This window comes from Astatotilapia calliptera, chromosome 17 (genome assembly GCF_964374335.1).
Source record: "Astatotilapia calliptera chromosome 17, fAstCal68.1, whole genome shotgun sequence".
Lineage (NCBI taxonomy): Eukaryota > Metazoa > Chordata > Actinopteri > Cichliformes > Cichlidae > Astatotilapia > Astatotilapia calliptera.
Window position 1 is genome coordinate 38287907 of NC_137438.1, and position 21443 is coordinate 38309349.

The following is a 21443-nucleotide window of genomic DNA, read 5'->3' on the forward strand; positions in this document are numbered from 1 at the left end:
GGCTGTGCTGGTGTAGTCAGTGTCAGTTAGTCCATCTCTTTGGGCAAGACTGTGAAGATTGTTGCAGACCAATCAAAACACGTCCCATAGCAACGGCACTCCCTAGTGGCAGGAGCCTCACCACACCACAAAAGTGTGGCTTGAGTAACACAACAACGACCAAACACTCAATGAATGCCAGATCCCAGCGCAGCTGCGCATCCATGAGGCTTCCCATCCCACAACCCACAGGGCCCAGAAGACCCGCCGTCAGATTTTGGTTGCGCGTCCCCAAAGGACACTTGCTGAAGTCCCAGCACATGGGGAGCCTACACAATAGCAGGCACATAATACTATAAAGAAACTTTATTTAATTTAGCACGTGTAAATTCAACAGACTTTACATAAAAGGTAGGTCTACGATGCCTTAAGGCAAGAAAAACAACAAAACTTTCTAAGTCTTTGAGATTATCAGTACAAAAAAAGTTTTTTAAATTACAATGTCAAATGTAATATTTTTCTACTGGTCCACAGAAACAACACAAAACTTAAAGGGCTAATGTTATGCCTAATAATGATTAGAACATTGTTGGCCTAATTGTAAGAAAATATCATTATATTACAGATTCAGCCATCGGGAGTGACTTGATCTGTTGACAGAGATATTTCAGATATTGTGCCTTCAAGCTAGCAAAAGAGAACAGCACACATGTTGCGATCTTGAAGCTAAAGTTGTTTTCCCAGAAATGGATGACCCTCTGGCCAGCCCTGAACTTCAACTGCACCATCATTTTCAACGAGCACATTTCACTTTTTCTCTGTAAACATTTGCCATGCAGCCCGATATTGTCCAGAAAACACAAACCTTTGCTGCTTAGTAAAAGTACAGGACAACACCTCTGTGTTCCAGTGGTGAAAGAACTACAGCAGATCCAGTCTTCTGTTAGATGACTCTGTATCCTAATAAATCAGCAGGGTGGATCCCGCTTTAGCTTGCCACCGCACGCCGTTTGAAGTGGGGCCTGGCGGTCTTTTACCAGGCCTGCATTCAGTCCCCTGTGGTAATGACTCAACTGGCCAAAACACCGTGCCACACCCGACCTCGCTGCCAAATCCTAGCCAAGAAGCTGGGTACACACAAAAAAGGGGGAGCTTTAAAGGGTTCTTTAGCTTGGGAAGTGGTTCTGTGCAGAACAGAGAGATCCCAAACAGCTGTGAAAAACAAAGAAAATGAGTGGAAAAGACGACTAGTTTGGGTGTCCTCAGTTTGTTATAGGCGTTCTTAGAGGCTCTTTTAAATAAAGCTTTTGATTTGCTTTCAATTTTTTGTCATCAAATGTGGATTTTTTTTAATCAGTTTAGATTGTGCTTACAAAGGACGACATAAAAAACCTCTCTTGTTTTAGTCATTATCACTGACAGATTGTTCCACGACTTTTCAATGATTGATGAGGCTTTTTTGAGAAAGTTGTTGCAATGTGTGGCAAGCCCACAAAAGAAACAGCCCTATAATGATATGCAAAAAAAAGCTTTAAATTAATAAGAAATAAAATAGATGAATTTAAACCTACAACTGCCTTTGGGTGCTCTCTTCCTTGCTGGTTGTTGTTTCACTCCAAGTTTCTGTTTCTTGTATTACGCAAAGAAATCATTAAATAAATATTACACTTTGGTCCGTAGTTTGCTGTACTAAGGCTTTTGTAGCTTTGCCTCTGTATACCACTACAGTGGATCTTAAATCAGATAGTTAATATGGAATTGAAATGCTGTATTTCAAGAGGTTTTACAAAATTATTAGATGAAGTTTTCAGGATTTATATTTTTATGCAAATCCCCCATTTTCAGAATCTTAACAAATAATTGGACAATTGACTGAAAAGCTGTTTCAGGGCGAGGTCAGGTCTGTTCCCTTGTTTTGGAGGAACCAAATCAAAAATCTACCCTTCTAAATTATTTACATTGGGAGAAGCAGCTTCACCATAGCTCTCAAGCCAAGAACACACGCAAGGAGGTAGCAAGTGATGATGTGCAAACCACTGGTTACACTCATAGACAGTATAAAACATGAACTTAGCCATAGTTTCTGGTCCTGGTCCTGTTTTGGAGCATCAAGTTGAACATTTCCCCGTTGCCATCTTTGCAACATAGAAAACACTGTGGATCAGACGGTGAAACTGGCGAACGGCTTATTATTGAAAACTCATTAGCTGGCGATGTGTCGATTCCGTACCATAACTAATCCTCAGTTTTTGGAACCAAAATTTACAAAAAAAGACTTCAGTATGGCCCAAAACAAGTGAACGAGCCAGCAGGAAAGTGTTTACGGACAGAAAGCCATTACTTCTTTTTGCAGCCATAGCGATCACCTTATGATAACCTTAAACAGATTGCAGGTCTTAGATGCCAAGTTTTGTTGCTCTGGAAGCTACCTCCACGTTCTATAGATCAAGAAGGCCAGATTAAAAAACTTGTACTGTTCTGAAAAGATTAACTTGTAAAAGAATGATGGGAGAAAAAGCGACCACATCGTCAGTCAAACATGGTGGAGGCAGTGTTAAGGACAGCTGTTTAAAAAGAGCCTAAAGAACAACTCTAGCCTGTGTGAAAACAACAAGTGGCTGCTCTGCATCCTACCCCAATCACCCCGAACCGGTCGGAGCAGCTGGTTGCGCCTCCATGAGGCTGGATCTGCAGGTTTCCTCCTGTTAAGTGTAAATTTTTCCCGCCCACTGTCATGAGTGCTTGCTTAAAAGAGGTCGTTTGATTTTTGTTTTTTTCTCTACATTGTTTTAAGCTCTTTACCTTGCAATATAAAGCAACTTAAGGCGACTGTTGTGAATTGAAGTGAGTTAAGTCTTTGCCTGCATCAGTATCTTGTGCCATAATAAGTCGCATTCATTTGAATCTAAGCAAACACCAAGTGTGTGCTAAGAGGCCAGTTTGTCTGAAATTGGACTAAAGAACATTTTTGGGATTTAACTGATACCACTAATAAAAACAACTTCAGCCACAGAGAGCTCCAGTACAGTCTAATCTCTGCCTGGCATATGCTGTGTACCAGAGGATAAGCACACACACACACACACACACACACACACACATGCATGCATGCCTGCTGATGTGTTTACAGCCTGCAGCTGGGGTGCGGTGCAGCAGCTTCTTTCCACCATGATGGGCATCTACATCCTAGCCAGCAGCAGCAACACTCCTTTGCTCCTGTTTGTTTTGGTTTTTAGGGAGGAGGACAGCAGGTCTCTGAGCCTCATGAGGCCTGTGGTTCTGCAGCACACATGGACCTGCATGTGAGCTCAAGTGCTGGGAAAAAACATTTTTCCTTGTTTTGTTTTTTTTTCTTTTTTGATTATTTTAATTATTTGTGTGGCAATGGGTTTGGTCTATGCCCTTCAAAGTCATGCCCCAGCAACATAATATTTACAGATGGAGCCACTTTTTTTTGCAGATCACTGGAAATTCTAACTTTGGCTTCTTGTGTGTGTTCAGATAAACCTATTTAGTTTATACAGAGCTTAACTAGAGAAGTCTGTGATCAGTCAAAATTAAACTGTTGTAAAGCTTATATGAACACACATATAGAGAAATAAACGAAAGCATCTTTTTTCGCTTCTGTTTATGTGATTGATTGCCAGAGCACCGAAGACCTGAGAAGACAGAAACTCGCAGTTTTCGTCACACACTTCTTTGTATCCTCCAAACTGTGGTTGCCACAGGGCTGTAAAGCTTGTTTCTGACCCCAACAAACATGTGATCTACACTAAATGACTCATCACGTGTGTCCACACACAGTCTTATCACTAATATCACTTGAGGGTCAGAGTAGAGGAATTCTGAATAAGAGGTAACATCCTGCCATCTAGTGGGGGAATTTTAACACTTCAGCTGAGGTCTGTTTGTTTTCTGTCTCTGCAGGTGATGGACAGTTCAATGCCTCTGATTGGCGAGCATGTGGAGGAGGATAAACAGCTGATCACAGAGCTGGTCATCAACAAGATGGCCCAGGTGCTGCTGGGAGTTTCCATGCCTCAGCCTTCTACTGTTAAGGTACAAAAAGCTTTTAAACAAGCCACTACTACTACTGTAACTCACTTTTTTCATAGTACCAGGCAGTAATTATAAAAACTGCTACGAATTACAAAACTTTGTTACCACTTCTACCAATAATGCTAATAAAATTTTTCTACTATGGATACTTATTATCAGGTCTGTTAATTAATAATGTTGTCACTGATGATCACTATAACGCTACACAGTTTTACCAACTGCAGTGACTACTGTTGGAGTAGCACTGTAATTACAAGCAGTGCTTGTATGGCCATACTTTCACCTGTACTCACACTGATAATTTTTTTCAGAAATAAAAAACTTAAAATGCACTTTTCCAAATTATTACGCACACATAGTTTCAAAAGATTTTATAGGTTGTAGAGAATTGAAAATGGCCATTTGTTGAATTTGCAGCATTAGTAGATCAATTTCACTGAAATCAAAAGCTATTTCAATCAAAAACATCTTAACGGGTCAAGTTACAAATGAACATAGGACCCCTTATTTAAAAGCAGTTTTACAATTCTTGCATACATGGAACTTGTAAATTTTTAGATAAGATAAGATAGAACTTTATTAATCCCTCGGGTGGGTTCCTCTGGGAAATTTGTAGCATGAGATGGTGCATTGTCTTGCATGAAGATGGTTTTGTTGCAGAAGGCACAGTTCTTCTCTTTCTACCATGGAAGAAAGTGGACAGTCAGAAACTCCACATACTTTGCAGGGGTCATTTTCACACCTTCAGGGACCCTAAAGGGGCCGACGCAGCTTTGTTGGGACATGGTGGCCGTCCACCACTGCATCCATCTGTACCATCCAGGGTTGCACTGCACTCATCAGTGAAGAAGACTGTTTGAAAATTAGCCTTCATGTAGTTCTGGGCCCACTGCAGCCATTTCTGCTTGTGAGCATTGGTTAGGGGTGGCCGAATAGAAGGTTTATGCACAACTGCAAGTCTCTGGAGGATCCTACACCTTGATGTTCGCAGGGCTCCAGAGGCACCAGCAGCTTGAAATATGTGTTTGCTGCTTTGTAATGGCCTTTTAGCAGCTGTTCTCTTAATCTGATGTATTTGTCTGACAGCAACCTTCATCATTGTGCCTTTATCTGCACGAACCCATGTGTGCTCTGACTCAGCCACAAATCTCTTAACATTATGGTGATCACGCTTAAATTTTTGTGAAATATCTAAGATTTTCATTACGTGTCCAAGGCATTCAACTATTTCACGCTTTTCAGCGGCAGAGAGCTCCGTTTTCCTTCCTATATTGCTTAAAAATGGTGGTCTGCTTAATAATGTGGAACATCCTTCTTTAGTAGTTTTTCCTTTACTTGGGCTCACCTGGCAAACTAATGATCACAGGTGTCCAAGATTGATTTCAGTCATCCAGAGAGTCCTGAGACACAATTGCATCCATGGGTTTAATTGAAAAACAACTTATTTAATCTTTATGACACTTAAACACAATTTTCACAATAATTTGGAACGCGGTGTGTTTTGTTAAGATTCAATATTGAGGAAGGGTACAAGAGGTGATCGAAGAATAACCACACCGATCCGGCCGGGTGAAGTCAAACGATGATTTTAATGAATACACGCGTGGGAAGACACTCTGTACGCAGACAGCCAGTAGTCTTCAACTTAATCAAAGCATGAACAGATATTTTATAGCATCAGGGTTTGTTTACTGACGCCCCTTCATACGTCACAGACACATTTTATACATAGATCAGATCAACATCATCATGACTTTTCACCCAGAAAATCATCTTCTATTTTCATGGCTTGGTACTTTCCGTTCTTATCTTAAAATGAATTGTTCCTCTTTCTTGTCGAGACAACAAGAAACGGTTCCTCTTTTACCGAGACACTTTTGCAGTTACAGCCAAACATAACTAACCTCTCCTCTAAATAAATCTAATTTAACGTGTGTGTGTGTGTGTGTGTTGACCTCACATGCTCTTTGTGTCACCTCTTCACCTACTGTCTGTGTCTCGTCCTCAAATGCTCTTTCTCAATTCACCTGTTGCACTTCTGACCTTTTACCAGACCAGAAGCTCACTGAGACTATGTGTATGTCTTCTACTAAATAAATGTTTTAACCAAGAACCTCTACTAAAACCTTAATATAAAATGATCTGATATATAAGTGTTTTGTAAGCATGTATTGCAATTCCTTCTGTGGCTCCAAGTCACTTGCACAATAGATTGTCCGAACATCGCGCCGAACAAAGCTTCCGACCCCCAATTAATTGACCGAGCTCCAACTCTTTAATAAGCACAGATATGCATTGTGTATAAAATAGTCATAGCTGCTTAAGGCCTTCTTAAAGCTATCTGTTACATTGTTAAAGCCTCGTCTTAGCCTGCGGCTCAAAATAACTTCCTGCTTCTTTCTGCATACAACTTCCTGTCAGCCTGCAACTCAGTCTTTCTGAAAGAGACACTGTTTAAACCTTGGAATGCAATATCCATGCTGCAGATTATATTATTAATGCAATGACAATTATTTAACAATAGCAGTAAAATAATTTCCCTCCTCGACACTCCCCCTTTTGACCTCTGGAACACCAGAGGTCACAATACATTGTGTCCTCACGCAGACCCTTCTCTGGTGGTCTCGAACCTCGAGATCTCCAGGATCCTCGCCCCTCCTGTGGTCGCCTAGATCTTCTGCAAAGGAAACAAAACACCTTTCCTGCATCTCCCTAACTTATCCTATCTGGGACTCTTTAATCAAAAGCCTGATCCTAATTATCTTCTTAACTTATTGACTTGTATTTATGTATACTCTTCAACGTTACTCATCACTTTAAAATTCTTTTAAGCGCTGGTTTCACGTCCGGTTGCTCGCTCTATTTTCCCTTATCTGATCATCAACATCCTGTGCACAAGTTGTCGCTGCTGCAAGTTAATCTACTCCAAAAGAAAACAACCACTTTAATCAATTAAGTTCAAGCATATAAGCAATTACTCCTGTATACATTTCATCATAGCTAAATGCTGCCTTGAAACAACTCCTATGTGTTAACACTAACTTCATTTTAAAACCTCACATTTCCTATGTTATCACCTGTTTTTGGTATAGCCTTTTTATTTCATTTTGCTCCCTTTAATGTAACAATACCTCCTAATTCTAGTTTATCAGACTTAACCAAAATATATGCTTTCCTTCCTCTTTGGTCCTTCTTTAAGTTCAGTTAAAAGCTAAATGAATTTAAGGCCTTTTGCCTGGAATCAATACTGTCATGTGTGTTTCTTAACTCTGTGTCTGTAAGCGTGTGCAATCCTTCATGAACTCATATTATCCTCACAGTAGATTGGCTAATCATAGCGCTAGCCAAAGGCTCGTGACCCTCCAGAGACAAATTTGAGCCACAACTCCTTTAAAAGCACAAAATGCAATATGTATAAAAATCATTTCTATTTATAAGCTCCCCCTTTTATCCTAAAAATACCTCCTATATAATATCTGTATGTGTAAGCCTACATTATAACCACTACTTCTAGAAATCAAAAAGAAATCAAAGCTGTTCTACCCCTTCAACCCTCACTAATTTTCCCTCTAAGAATTATTCACAGCTTTGAAAAACCGGCATTGTATCTTCTAAACAGGATTCATGGTCCTGGGCCATGTTGGCCCAGTATTCTTGGTTCCTTGTATTTTCGCTCCTTATTTAGGCCAGGTTTTCTGAGGTGTCCTGTTGTGGTGTTCCCTAAGTATTTTTTCCTTTGTGACTCTTACCCCCTTGTGCCCCTCTGTGTATTTATGAGCTCTCGTCTCTCTTTGTGTTTATTCCATGTGTTACGTCCCTCTGCAGCTTTTAATCGTCTCAGTGTTTTCAGCTGGTGCTAATTGGCCACACCTAGTCAGGTGTGGATAAAAGCATACCTGAGGCAAGCTTTCCGGCAGTGCACTAGTCTTTGCCTTGGCGGCACCAGCCATTTTAGCCAACCTGGTTTTCCATTTTAGGATGAAACCTCTTCTCACCCACACTCTGTTATTCATCTCCTTTTTTTTTATGTTGCGGCTTTTGAGCCGGGTCGTAACATAAGTGGGGGCTCGTCCGGGATATTTGGACATTTTAGTGGAGACTGAATGTCAGTTTGTTTTGCTTTTAAGTGGGTGAGTGATGGTGTTCACTGTAATTGAGCAAACTCCCTTTAGTTAGTATGTTTCAGCTGGGTGGCTGTGCTGCCCTTCCATCGAAGCACTTGTTTGTTGTTTTGCTTTATTGTTTTAGTTTATTGTGTTTGGTGGCTATCCTGGGTGGGGGTACGCTTCAGGGTTTGGTGGGAGACTGTACCCCGGTCTGCTGCCTATCCTCGAGTTCGCGTTTAAAGTTGCCTCGAGCCCGGTACACCACTGAAGACTAGACAGGTAAAGTTTTATTGTTTTTTAGCATTTTAGGATGGGAGTTGCACATAGTAAATCAGTGGCACCAAACTTGGTAGGAGGTTTTTGATTATGGTCTGTAGCTGAGGCAGGTAGGCTGTTTTTAAGTTGGCATTGTGTGCACACCCTGTGTGTGCATATGTCAGTGTGGATGGATGCTAATGAGATCCTTGTGAGGTGAGTGTTTTGTGCTGTGACCTTTAGTGTTGTGGGGAATATGGCTATTTTGTTGGATCACTTGTGAGTGTTGTTGGCCAGGTGATGGCAATAACACTGTGGGGTGCTGAGCCACCCTTGATGTGATCATTGTGTGGCCATAGCTCTCCATTTTGTGGTTGGTCACTAGTATGCTTGATTTACTGAACTTTTTGGATTAAAGTAACTTGTTGTGGTATAGGGCCACTTGTATGTGACTGTTTGTGTGGTGGAGACAACAGATCACTTAGTTGTGATTATTTGTTGCTACTTTTGGTTTTGTGTTGTAGCAGATCAGGTAATCATTTTGGGTATGACTGTTGTGCTCCTTTGTGTTGGTCACATGTTACTTTTTGTCTGTTCAGTGTGGCAACTTCAAATCCTCATGCCCATCCATGCTTAGAGATGCCAACTATAACGTGAACACTGCTTCTGTTAGCTTTAACTTTTATTCCAGGTTTGTGGGTCAAGGAACTGAAGGCTTCAGAGGGGCTTTTAATAAATTTAAGGGTCCTAGAGGAACCCTTTTAAGGGAGGAGGTGTTACGTCCCTCTGCAGCTTTTAATCGTCTCAGTGTTTTCAGCTGGTGCTAATTGGCCACACCTAGTCAGGTGTGGATAAAAGCATACCTGAGGCAAGCTTTCCGGCAGTGCACTAGTCTTTGCCTTGGCGGCACCAGCCATTTTAGCCAACCTGGTTTTCCATTTTAGGATGAAACCTCTTCTCACCCACACTCTGTTATTCATCTCCTTTTTTTTTATGTTGCGGCTTTTGAGCCGGGTCGTAACACCATGTTTTCCCCCAGCCTGTTATGTCTGTGTTCTCCCCGTGCTTTCTCTCCTCCTGTCTGAACCTCTGTGTACTTCCTGTTTTACTTTGACAGTCTCTCGTCAGTATGCGTAATGTTGTGTTCACTCCTGCCCTGTCTCGTTATGTTTATCAGTGTCACCTGTGTTCTCCACCTGTGTGTAATCTCCCTGTGTTCTCTGTGTGTATTTCCCCGGACCTCCCTGCATCCTCGTTTCTGGTTTGTGTTATTAGCTTACCCAGTTTAGGTTGTTTTTCCACCAGTGCTGTTTTGTGCCCACCGTTGTAAATAAATATTCACCTGCACCAGAGCTGCCGCCTTTTGGGTCCTTTTCTACAACTCCACACGGCTTGCCTCGCAAACCGTGACAAGTTCACTTTTAATCCTTTAACCTTAACTTAAAAATAACAGTTTCAGTTTTACCATATCCAAATGATCAAAAACCCAAAAGGTCCTAAAATGATCCTAAATTATTAAACAATTAAATTATTAAACCCTAAACCCCCCTTTATCTTGATACATTTCATGTGTCAAGATACTATACAAAACTTAAAAATGCTCAGTTTCCCCACTCATGATCCAATCTGTCATAAAAATAAACTTAAAACAGAACAGTTATCAGTCATGTGTTTCTACAATTAATGGTAACTGAGTTACATCAAAAAATATTTCCCCTTTAGCATTTGGCATTCTCCCAACAATATACTATAATCTCATAATCTAACCCCACCTAATAAAACAAAACAGAAATTTTCTCTGGTAAAAACAAACTGTTTGTCCACATTTATTCATCCTCACCTTCATCCAGTCACACATTCACTCACATGCAGTCACACCATGTATTTGCTGATAGTGGAGCCTCCCGCACGATCAGATTCTCCACCCTCAGCAAAATGAGCTCCGTCATTTTTTATTTTCCATAGGAAAATATTTCTTTATGCTTTTGGACTGGATTGACTCGCATAAAATCCTTTTTACAGGGACTTACGACCTGAATTGTCCCCAGGTAGCTCTCCTCAGCCAATTGTAATCTGGAAAGCCCCCCCTTGTATTTGCTCTTCCCGAGAATTTTCAGCGCTGTTATTCACTGTTGCAGGCCTGCTTAAAACAGAAATGAAAAATAGAGCTGATTGTTAGCTCATAAAAACAAAACAAAATCACCTGACAGGTTTTCTTTAAGTGCACTGTTACAAAATAATGGGCCCAATTTTAGACATGTCCATGTTTCCTAAAACTCCCTCTATTTAAAACAAAAACACCAACAACAACCTACCTGACAGAATCAACCCATCACCACAACAACCTTAAACACACAAATCTTGCCACCACATAATTTCACCTCCTCAATACACCAAAAGTCCCATTAAACCCACTCAATTTGCACACAAAAATCACCCCCTTATGCTCTATAACATACTTCAATTCAGCATAAAACCCCCTTACAACAACATATCACTAAACTATAAATTTCCTACCCCAATCTGCACTTCTCGTCTCTGCTATGCTTCCTCTTCCTGAAAGTCACAGTCACACACACACTCCAGCTAATTTGCATACTGAATCATCTCTCAAGAAGCTGTAACAACAGAAACATATGTTTAAACATTCCCAACTCATTAAATCATTTTATTTCTTCCAACAGTGATCACTAGTGTTGATCACTCAGTACGAGAGCACTCCTAAGTCACTCTTTTTTAAAACTACTTTAATCCCTTTTTCGTTTTCATAACTCCCTTTGTCATATGGCTTATTCTATTCCTCAATTACAAACTCAAATGTATTTTATCAAACATTCACACCCTTGTATCATTCATACAAAATAGCAAGCTGTTCTTCATTGCCTATGTTTGTGTTCTTAGCTAGGTTTAATCAGTGTCTATGCATTAAACTCCATGAGCTTGTCTTGTCTTTATAAGTTTAAGGCATTTCCTGTTTGTGTGTGTGAATTTGCATATGGTGCTTTTACAGTGTGTCAGACTCCTTCATAATTTTGCCTTTAAACAGTCAATTTTCTCCTCCCCAACTTTACTAACCCAAATTCTGATTTCCTACCTTAAATAGCAGCATTCCTTGTCCTCAGCCAGAAGGTAGGGCTCCACTTGCCACTTTCCACCTCCACCCTAGCCCAGCGGTCTTACCCGTCAGGTCCGAGAGTAATCGTGACTGTGCCTGCCTTAGGTTGTCCCAGGGTTTCGAGGTGGGATCTTACCCGTCATGGGCTATCCAGCCTTCCATACTCGCCTGATACGGGGCCCAAGTGGGCAGGGGAGGGAACACACTGGCTCTGGGAATTAAAGGAATGTAAGCTGCTTCCTTCATTGCATCTTATGTTAAACTATCTTACTTCTGACTCCTTCCTAGAATAATTTCTCATATGGCACTTTGTGTATGTGTGTTTTCTATTCATTAATGTAATTGTCAGTTATTTTCTCTCCCGGTCAGGGAACCACATTATTTTCTCTCTTCATTTTATTTTCTTTTGTTTGTTTGTGACGTTCTACTTTAGTTCTACTAAACCTTGATGTAAAAACAATACTCCCTTATTTCACGCACACACTCTGCCTTTTGCCTACACACACACTTCTCTCTCATACTTCCTCTGTTCACACATCACCTTATATGGGCATGCAAACTTCCTGTCACCCACACCATTTCCTGTTACACACACACCGCACGCAGCTGCTCAGAGCAGCTCAAACTGCTTTGCTGTTTCTCCAGGCTAATCAAACTTATTTTGTATTTACAATCTACAAACCCTCTGTAATTCTACTAACTTTTGACCTAAAATGTAGCATCATTCACACAATGATTTCATAATCCTCTCACACACACCTTTTAAATAAACTAAACTCTTATAACATCACTCATGCCTCTCTCAAATTAAAAACACTTTCCTAAGAGTCTTTTAGACATGCTTGTCATAATCAAAAAGAGCAAGTAAAAAACAAACAAACAAAAAATTTAAACCTCCATTAATTCTCACCGCACACACAAGAAATTGAAAAAATAAAACCCACCAGCAACTAATGCTGGAGAAAAGTTACTACTGAAAGTGATGTGTTAGTCTTAAGTATATACAGTGCACTCAATCTATTTATATATCTACATCCAAACTCAGTCAGTTACTATGCATCCCCTACGGCAACTCAAAACTTTATTTATAGTCCTTTACTAAACATAAATGGCATTTTAAACACACACTCTACAATGTTTGCAGCAGTATTTGTAAAACCAACTGTGGCTTAAACAGTTCACTGCTTACTCATTTGCATTTTCACTCACACACACACCTCCAAAAATAGCAGCAGGCAGTCAGTGCATTACTGACTCGACACACAAAGATCTCTCACACCAAATTTTCTTATTCTATATTACAACGACGTCTTATATTTACAACCACTGTCAGATCTGTCAGCTTTAGCGCCTAACCAATTTCGACAAATTTAAAATAACCGCCCACCAATTAACCAGTATCAAGACTTTAACTGTTTCTGGCCTCATTTCTAAAATCCCTAACTCAATTTAAAAGCGTCAACCAACCCAAACTTTGCCTGAAGCTCTATTTTTGGCATTTCACAGCCAAGGCTTACCTCGAAGTGTTAAGTTAAAGTTACACGCCCGAAGACCAACTTCTCCTGTCCAAAAAAGCGCAGATACCGTTGCAAACGGTAAGGAGACTCTAACTCCTAGCTTAATTCCGGGATGCCCTGTACCCCACAGCTAAACCACACTGAACTAACCCTCTTCGCCGAGAGGTCAATGTCGCGCGTCCACGACAAGGAGGGAGCGTAACCTCCGGGCTCTGCGCTTCCTAGCAGACTCGAACTGCCGTTCTAGAATAATTTATAATACTTTGAAACAACAATCAACACCCGAAACAAGTGTATAACTGAAGTAGGTGCAACCTAGTGGTCAAATGGAGACTCCAACTCACAAAATGACCGCTCAGGTCCACTCTTATGACCAAATTTGGACTCTAACCAACACAATAACCAATTCCCTACCAAACTACTTGAGACTCTAACTCTTTTTCGTTGGGACTTCAACCCAATATTTAAACTTTTTCCTGGCAGACTCAAACTGCTTTAGCAGACTTTACTGCTTTCATTTCTTCTTAGCAGAACTCTAACTGCTTCAACTCATGAAATTTTCATCAAAATCAAAACAGACATCCACCAGTAACTTCAGTGAATAGACTTAAATTTTATCATGTCCAATTTGGCACACTTTGGAAATAATTCAACAGGTAGTGCCTTACCTTTTGGATAAGCCGGCTTATGCCCACTCACTTAGACCACTGGAATTCATGTCTGCCCGTCAGACCACCTAAGACCCCGGATTTCTCCGTCTAAACCTCCAACTCTCCCTCCTCAATAACCGGACGAAGCCCCCAAATGTTAAGATTCAATATTGAGGAAGGGTACAAGAGGTGATCGAAGAATAACCACACCGATCCGGCCGGGTGAAGTCAAACGATGATTTTAATGAATACACGCGTGGGAAGACACTCTGTACGCAGACAGCCAGTAGTCTTCAACTTAATCAAAGCATGAACAGATATTTTATAGCATCAGGGTTTGTTTACTGACGCCCCTTCATACGTCACAGACACATTTTATACATAGATCAGATCAACATCATCATGACTTTTCACCCAGAAAATCATCTTCTATTTTCATGGCTTGGTACTTTCCGTTCTTATCTTAAAATGAATTGTTCCTCTTTCTTGTCGAGACAACAAGAAACGGTTCCTCTTTTACCGAGACACTTTTGCAGTTACAGCCAAACATAACTAACCTCTCCTCTAAATAAATCTAATTTAACGTGTGTGTGTGTGTGTGTGTTGACCTCACATGCTCTTTGTGTCACCTCTTCACCTACTGTCTGTGTCTCGTCCTCAAATGCTCTTTCTCAATTCACCTGTTGCACTTCTGACCTTTTACCAGACCAGAGGCTCACTGAGACTATGTGTATGTCTTCTACTAAATAAATGTTTTAACCAAGAACCTCTACTAAAACCTTAATATAAAATGATCTGATATATAAGTGTTTTGTAAGCATGTATTGCAATTCCTTCTGTGGCTCCAAGTCACTTGCACAATAGATTGTCCGAACATCGCGCCGAACAAAGCTTCCGACCCCCAATTAATTGACCGAGCTCCAACTCTTTAATAAGCACAGATATGCATTGTGTATAAAATAGTCATAGCTGCTTAAGGCCTTCTTAAAGCTATCTGTTACATTGTTAAAGCCTCGTCTTAGCCTGCGGCTCAAAATAACTTCCTGCTTCTTTCTGCATACAACTTCCTGTCAGCCTGCAACTCAGTCTTTCTGAAAGAGACACTGTTTAAACCTTGGAATGCAATATCCATGCTGCAGATTATATTATTAATGCAATGACAATTATTTAACAATAGCAGTAAAATAATTTCCCTCCTCGACAGTTTCTAGACTAGCATCTGAATTAATGCTATTCCAGCATCTATGGTCACTTCACTAGCGCCCTTGTTTTTTTTTTTTTGGTTTTGTTTTCAAACTGTCATCACAATTAATGACTTTCACATATAGTATAGATTACTTATTGTTGGTTCATCAACAACCATATAGCTTGAAGCCGGATTGGACCATCTGAAAGGAAACAGCAGGAGGAAAGCTCTGTGATGGTTTGGGGTAGGATATGTTGGAGCTGATCATCTGTGGCATCAACCTGAGTTGATGTATTTGCAAAGAAAATCAAAATGTCTCATCGTGGAAACTGTTTCCTTTCCATGTTTTCAAAAATGTGTTGTTGTCATGGTGTTAGCAGTAAATTTCAAGCATTTTTATGTAAATGATGCTATATCTGTGTTTTTTTGTGTCTTCTTCAGACCACGCAGCCCAGACGAGGTAAGTAAAGTGCTTCATTATGATTCATTCCACTACCTTCTGTGGTGATACAGTACAGAGAAATAATAAGCCTGTGCATCACATGTTCATGTATGGTAGGGGGACATCGTTCCGCTTCTGCCTCTCCATCTCAGTCGGCCCAGGGATCCCCTCAGAGAGCCCGGTCCGCCACTACGTCTCCCAGCCAGGCGTTCCAGCCCGGTCCCATCCCTGCCTCTTCTGGACCTGGAGCTGGGAAACAATCACCGCAGCTGAAGTAAGTCCAAGCTGGGGTTCTGTTAATCTCACACATGACTTTGCTTACGATGATTTTCCTCGTCGGGTAGCTAAACCGTCTTCGTCTTCGTCGCGCAGCAAATCGCAGTCGCTGACAAACAGCTTCACGGAGACGTTACGAGGAAGCTTGACCGACGACGAGGCCAAAGCCGAGACCATCCGCTCCCTCCGACAGTCCTTTGCCAGCCTCTTCTCTGACTAAAAACATCCCTACCGCTTTCCTCTTCCTGTCATCAGGTTTCAGAAAATAATAATAATTGCTTACTCTGTTTGTTATGGAGTCGCCTCTCTCCTTTCCATGTTTGTGAAGTTTAACACTGGTGCAACCCTCTGTCTTCAAATCAGTGATCAATCTATCACTAGAAAGGCCAGTGGATTTCAGAGGACCTACACCATGTTGACTGGAGATGGTAGATTTTAAGATGTCACCAAACCCCCCGTTCACGTTCTAATTATTCCATATTCAGGTTTAATCTACGAAACTCCTGAAACATTTCTAGTCACTCCAATGTTGTGTTGAAACCTAAAACCTGTCCATAGAAATTGAACTTCCTAGAAAGCAAAACCAGCCAATGGCCTTTTTAGTGGTAGGTGATCACAGTAGATATTCATATTCTCGCTCGTGCTGCTTGGTATATAATTGTTATTCTGCATTCTCTTTGTCCGACCGGTGAAACTATTTCTATGTTCATATTTCTACATTTATGTACATCTGTCTATCTTCAGTTTCTTTATTCGACACACAGCTTCCAAATTGTTTGCAGATGTCCATGGCAATATTCTGATCTGAACCAGTTCCACTTGAGTCATGAGAAGCGTACTGAATCCTCTCGCTTCACCAGCGGTCTCTTAAGCATCTTAGCCAGCAGCAGCATTTCTCAGACATCCGTGTGCTGTAGACACATATTGGCTTATGTAGTGACTCCTCTGCCTTGGCCTAACTTTACCAAAGTGCTTTTTAATAACAAAAAAAGAACAGTTTTTTTTAAAGAAACAACCCCCTTAACTTGTTTGAGATCACAATCACACAGAAAAACCTTTGAGCTTGTGATTTTTTTTAACGAGGTGCAAATGCTGTACTGGCTTACAGCCATCGTCTTCCATCACAGCTCTGCTCTTCCCCAGCAAATTGTTCCTTTTCTTAATCTTTTATGCTTTGTTAATAGCACCGTGGGGTATTTGTTGGTGTGGGGACTGATCTAGCAACTAGTACTGGTGAGTCTTTAGAAGCAAACAGCAAGGGTCTGATATTTTAATCATCTGTCTCTTGTTCTCTGTCAGCTAGGATTGCAGCTCATTTATTGTAGTTCTTTTTAGGAGTTTTGCTCTGTAGCAGATATAACCTACGCACACATATACCTGCAGGAATGGCAGCCATCCTCTTCTAACATCTGTCACTGTTTTGGATCTGCATGTAAATGAATGTGATGTGTGGAGCCAACCTGTTTTCTTCCACAGTTTATTTGATGGGAGCTGACGCTTACTTTGAATTTTCTGGAGAAAAAAAAGTGCATTTTTGGGTAACTTATTATGAAATTAGACACCAAGTACTTTTGGTTTATCGTAGATGGACTATGTAGATTTTCAGCATATTTCGCAAGATGGAATGTGCATACGCAATGAAGCCTTCAAAGAAAAACTCTTAATTGATGACTGATGGCAAAGATCTCTTATGACTATTCATTGGATCTGAAGGGTATGCAAAACATCTTAGTTTACCAAAGTCTTAAATTTCCAAAATATTCTTTAAAAAAAAATTTTTCAAAAAATAATGAGTGAGCTACAGCTTTTAGCTTCTTGTAGCAGCAAGCTCAAAGACACAAACTGACTACATGGTTTTGCTTTCCATGCAAAGAACAATCAAAGTATGATACTCTAAATAAATTGGTACTTTTATTGGAAAATTATCAAAATAGTAATGGTAAATAATAGTTATATCTTGTGACTTAGAATGAGCCTGTAATAGTTTCTCCCACCTTCCATTTAATTCAGAATCTGGATCTTTAGTAGATAAATGATAATCCCAAAGCCAGTGTTAAATGATGAAAGTTCCAGAAAAGGAGAAAAAAGTTAACTAGCCATTTTTGCAATAATTACATTCATTGCAGGGAAAAAAATGCCACCACAGATTGCATATTTATCCTGCAAAACACGGAAACATTACAGTGGCATTGACTAAAGAGAGCATGGCTTAGCAGATGTAAATAAAGTGAATTCAGGCTTCGTTTAGTTTCCTTAGCTTCAGCTTCTACTTATAAATTTAACTAACAGGTTTCTTTCTTCCTTTGAAGCAATGTTACTGTGGTGGCAATTTTTTTCTGCATTTTTCAAATGGCTGGTTCTTGAGTTCAACTAGAAAGCTAACTAGCTAGCTAGAATGCGGCTAGTCAGCTAACGGATTTTAGCAGTAGTGGTTTATTAGCTTGCTACACCAAAGGGGACGCCGTGGGTTTGTTAAAAATAAATTAGTAAATTAAACTTAAATATGCATTTCTGATGGAAACGGTTTGAGGCTAAACATACTAGGATACACGAAACAACAGAATAATGCTAACTAAAAATCAATTACATAAAAGTGCTAATTATTCCTAAATAACTTCAAGAAGACCATTTCAAATTTTAGTCTAGCTAAATTTTATTTAAATCATGGCCATTCTATCTTCCAGAGGGGATGTTCCACTTTAATAAAAGCATTTGTGAGTTTTCAATGCTAGCTTGGTCAACTTGGTTGGGGTTTCAAATGTCTAAAATTCCACAAATGTATTTATTTATTTATAAAGAGCAGGCTCAATCTGCTCGTGTTAACCACCCTTGATAATTTAAATATTACTTTATTTTTTTAAGTGCTCATTAGGCTTTAAAGTAACAACATTGTGGTTTTCCACTGTAGGCAGTAAGCTAATTCTCCTGTCAGTTGTCATGCTAGGGCAGATAAACACTAATGTAATAATTACTTAGCTTGTATTTTTCATTTTGGAATAATGAAAATATTGACATTGCTTACTGTGATTCTTTTGTTTCAAGTTATCGCTGGCTGTATTAATTCAGACTTTTTGTCAAATTCTCATCTGTAATCTCAGATTTACTGCAGTGTCTTGTGTTAAACACTTTTGCAATTATCTCGTAGCTTTTGGTACTGTGTCAAAGTGGACCAAATCTGCATTTGATTGTGAGGCCCCTTAAAGGTTTACATTAAATTGTTCCATCTTACCTGTAAAGATTATTGCCACTTCATATATAATACTGCAGTGTGATAAGCCATAACCAAACCGTGAGTATTTCCTATCCCTTATGTGCCACGCAATAATGGCTGTGACGTTGCTGAAAATTTTAAATGTTAACTTTAAACACTGTGTCTATAGCCTAACTTGTCCTGGAGAGAAACAGCAGTTACTCTTTCTGGATATCAAGGTTATCTCAAGATATAATTATTTGCTCATTCTGTCAGGGTGAAAGATGAAAGAACTATGATGTCACTTTTCTCACATTTTGGGTTTAAAATACAGTTTAGGATCTGGCACGTTCCATAAATCTGTTTTATTGGGTCAAATTATAAACAATGACCGGACATCAAATAATTTTAGTTTTGTCACTACTGTAGGTTTGCTTCCCTTTTGTCTGAGGGTCAGATGTGGACCCGTACCTGATAGTTTCTGAGCTGATTTAATTGGAACTGAGCTGCAATGTTGATTGGTAACTACCTCAAGTTCAGCAGTGCTCTGCTGAAACTGACAATAGAGTGGTAGTACTGGACAAGATTTTGTGCACTGAGCATGGCTTCATGTTATAACTGATGTGCTCATAAAACAATAAACCTGCTGTGGTAAAACAACATCTAAGTGCAGAAGGAATGAGAGGAATACAATTTTGTTAAAGTCAAATATCGAGTCACACATTTTAAAATTCTTTGTCTCAAAATTCCCCCCCCCCAGTTTATACATTTCTCCAGTTTTTCAAAATTGTATTTAATTTTATAAATTGTCTTTCCTCTTTCATAACATTTCAGTTAAAGAAAACATTTTGTAACGTGTTACTAGAATGCAATATAAATTGAAATGATTTGGGCTCTTGAAGGTATCTGTGTCAAAATCTTATTTGAATATTGTATCTTTATTATTTCAAGTGATGTTGTGCTTACTATACTGTACATGTTACAGATTTCATATTTATGACAGATATTTTGATGTCACTTTTCAGAATTTTACTTCCTTTATGATGAAACATAGACTGTATATCAAAGATGGACATGGCCACTGCGCTAGCATGTGTTGGTTTGTAGTTAACAATCCCAGAGCTTTCACTTTCACATTTTGGTCATCAACATTTTGGTCTTTTGAGTGTATTTGGAGCTGATTAGTTAACACTTAGACTAGCTAGTTAGACTTGTTACCAAAGTGCATCCGTTATTCACTGTGATATTAATTTGGATGCCAGTTTTTGCTAACACCAGGCTTAAACCAAATGTGTAAACATAAAAAGGCTGTCCCCCTAAAACCCCTAGTGCTGAAAAAGCAAGGATGAAATTACAATTAGGAGGTTAGCTCACTGTCATTAACAACTTAACCATGGGCTAAAGCACTGCTAGCTTTAAATAGACTTAAAGCTAGCATTTAAGACCATAAATACATCAAAGTGTGAGAATTTTCCCATTTCAATGGAAATTTACAATGGAATCCAGTAGAGTCGCCCCCTGCTGTCATTTAGAGAAAATGCAGGTTTAAGGCACATCCTCACCAGCTTCACTTTTCATGTCCATCTTTAACATACAGTTTGTGGGTTTAAAAGGGCACTCTCACAGGTATTTACGCCCCAGGTTTACTTCTGCTCGCTCTCTTTGTCTCTATAGATGTAAGCATTTCTAGTAATCCCAAAAGGTTGATTCTGTTCTGGATGTAGCGTTTTCAGTGGGAGAAACAGGTTTCCCCAACCTTGTAAACAGGACATTTGCAGAATAACTGTCACTTGAAATGTACTGTTTCAGATTGGGGAAACCTGCAGTCAGCTGAGACTGAAGACGTCACTCGGATGAGTGACGAAATGTTTCTCCCACTGAAAACACTACGTCCAGAACAGAATCAACCTTTTTGGATTTACTTACCTGGACGATTGAGCATGCATCAAGACATTTCTAAGAATAGTTCACATATCATTTGTCATCGTAAAGAGAGGTGTTTGAGTTAAGCAGGTTGATAGCTATCTCAGCCAATCACAGTGCCAGATTCACCTGTTTCTCCCAAAACAGGTTGCTGATGTCACCAGTGCTATATCTGGGAACTTTTACAGTGTGTATGGAACGTATGCTCATTTCATAAAGCTTTTTTTAATTTCCCCAACATTGTTTTCATTTAATATATAACTTGGAGCAAAGGCAATACTCTGCTACCGGGGTTGGCTCATCGTGATTTGCTCTGGGTGTGTTGAAGTGATGCATAGTGTAAGACTGAATTAATATGCAGCCACAGAGACTTACAATGAAATACAGCTATTACTGAAAGCAAACTCAACTCTACTTTAATGTGGCATATGTACATGAGAGAAATAATGCCGTTGCACGGGTTCATTTGCCAGTTTTTGAGTTCACTGTGTCCCTTCCTCTCTGCTGAATGGTGGGTGATATTGTAAGTGTATTAATGTTGTGTATATTGGTGTAAATGTGGCATGAAAACCAACCCCTCTTGTGTGCCTCAGGTGTATAAATTTAGGCGTTATGTGATCTCGATGTCTGGCTGCTTATTTGTGAGAAGTGTGATGTAATTTATTAGTATTAACATTATTTCTGTACTTTTGTTCTTTTGTCTGAACGAAAGATTTCTGTTAATAAAGTAAAAACTTTTATTATA

General features: G+C 39.7%; 1 protein-coding gene across 2 annotated transcripts in view; it reads left to right on the forward strand.

Annotated features, from left to right (window-relative positions):
- The window catches only part of syn3 (synapsin III), a 137509-nt gene extending 116066 nt beyond the window's left edge, over nt 1–21443 (forward strand). For both annotated transcript variants that reach the window (XM_026147442.2, XM_026147441.2), the window contains exons 11-14: nt 3907–4038; nt 15309–15327; nt 15427–15583; nt 15682–21443. In XM_026147442.2, the coding sequence (XP_026003227.2) occupies nt 3907–4038; nt 15309–15327; nt 15427–15583; nt 15682–15805 (432 nt within the window). In that variant the 3' untranslated portion in view covers nt 15806–21443. The remainder of the gene's footprint in view (nt 1–3906; nt 4039–15308; nt 15328–15426; nt 15584–15681) is intronic.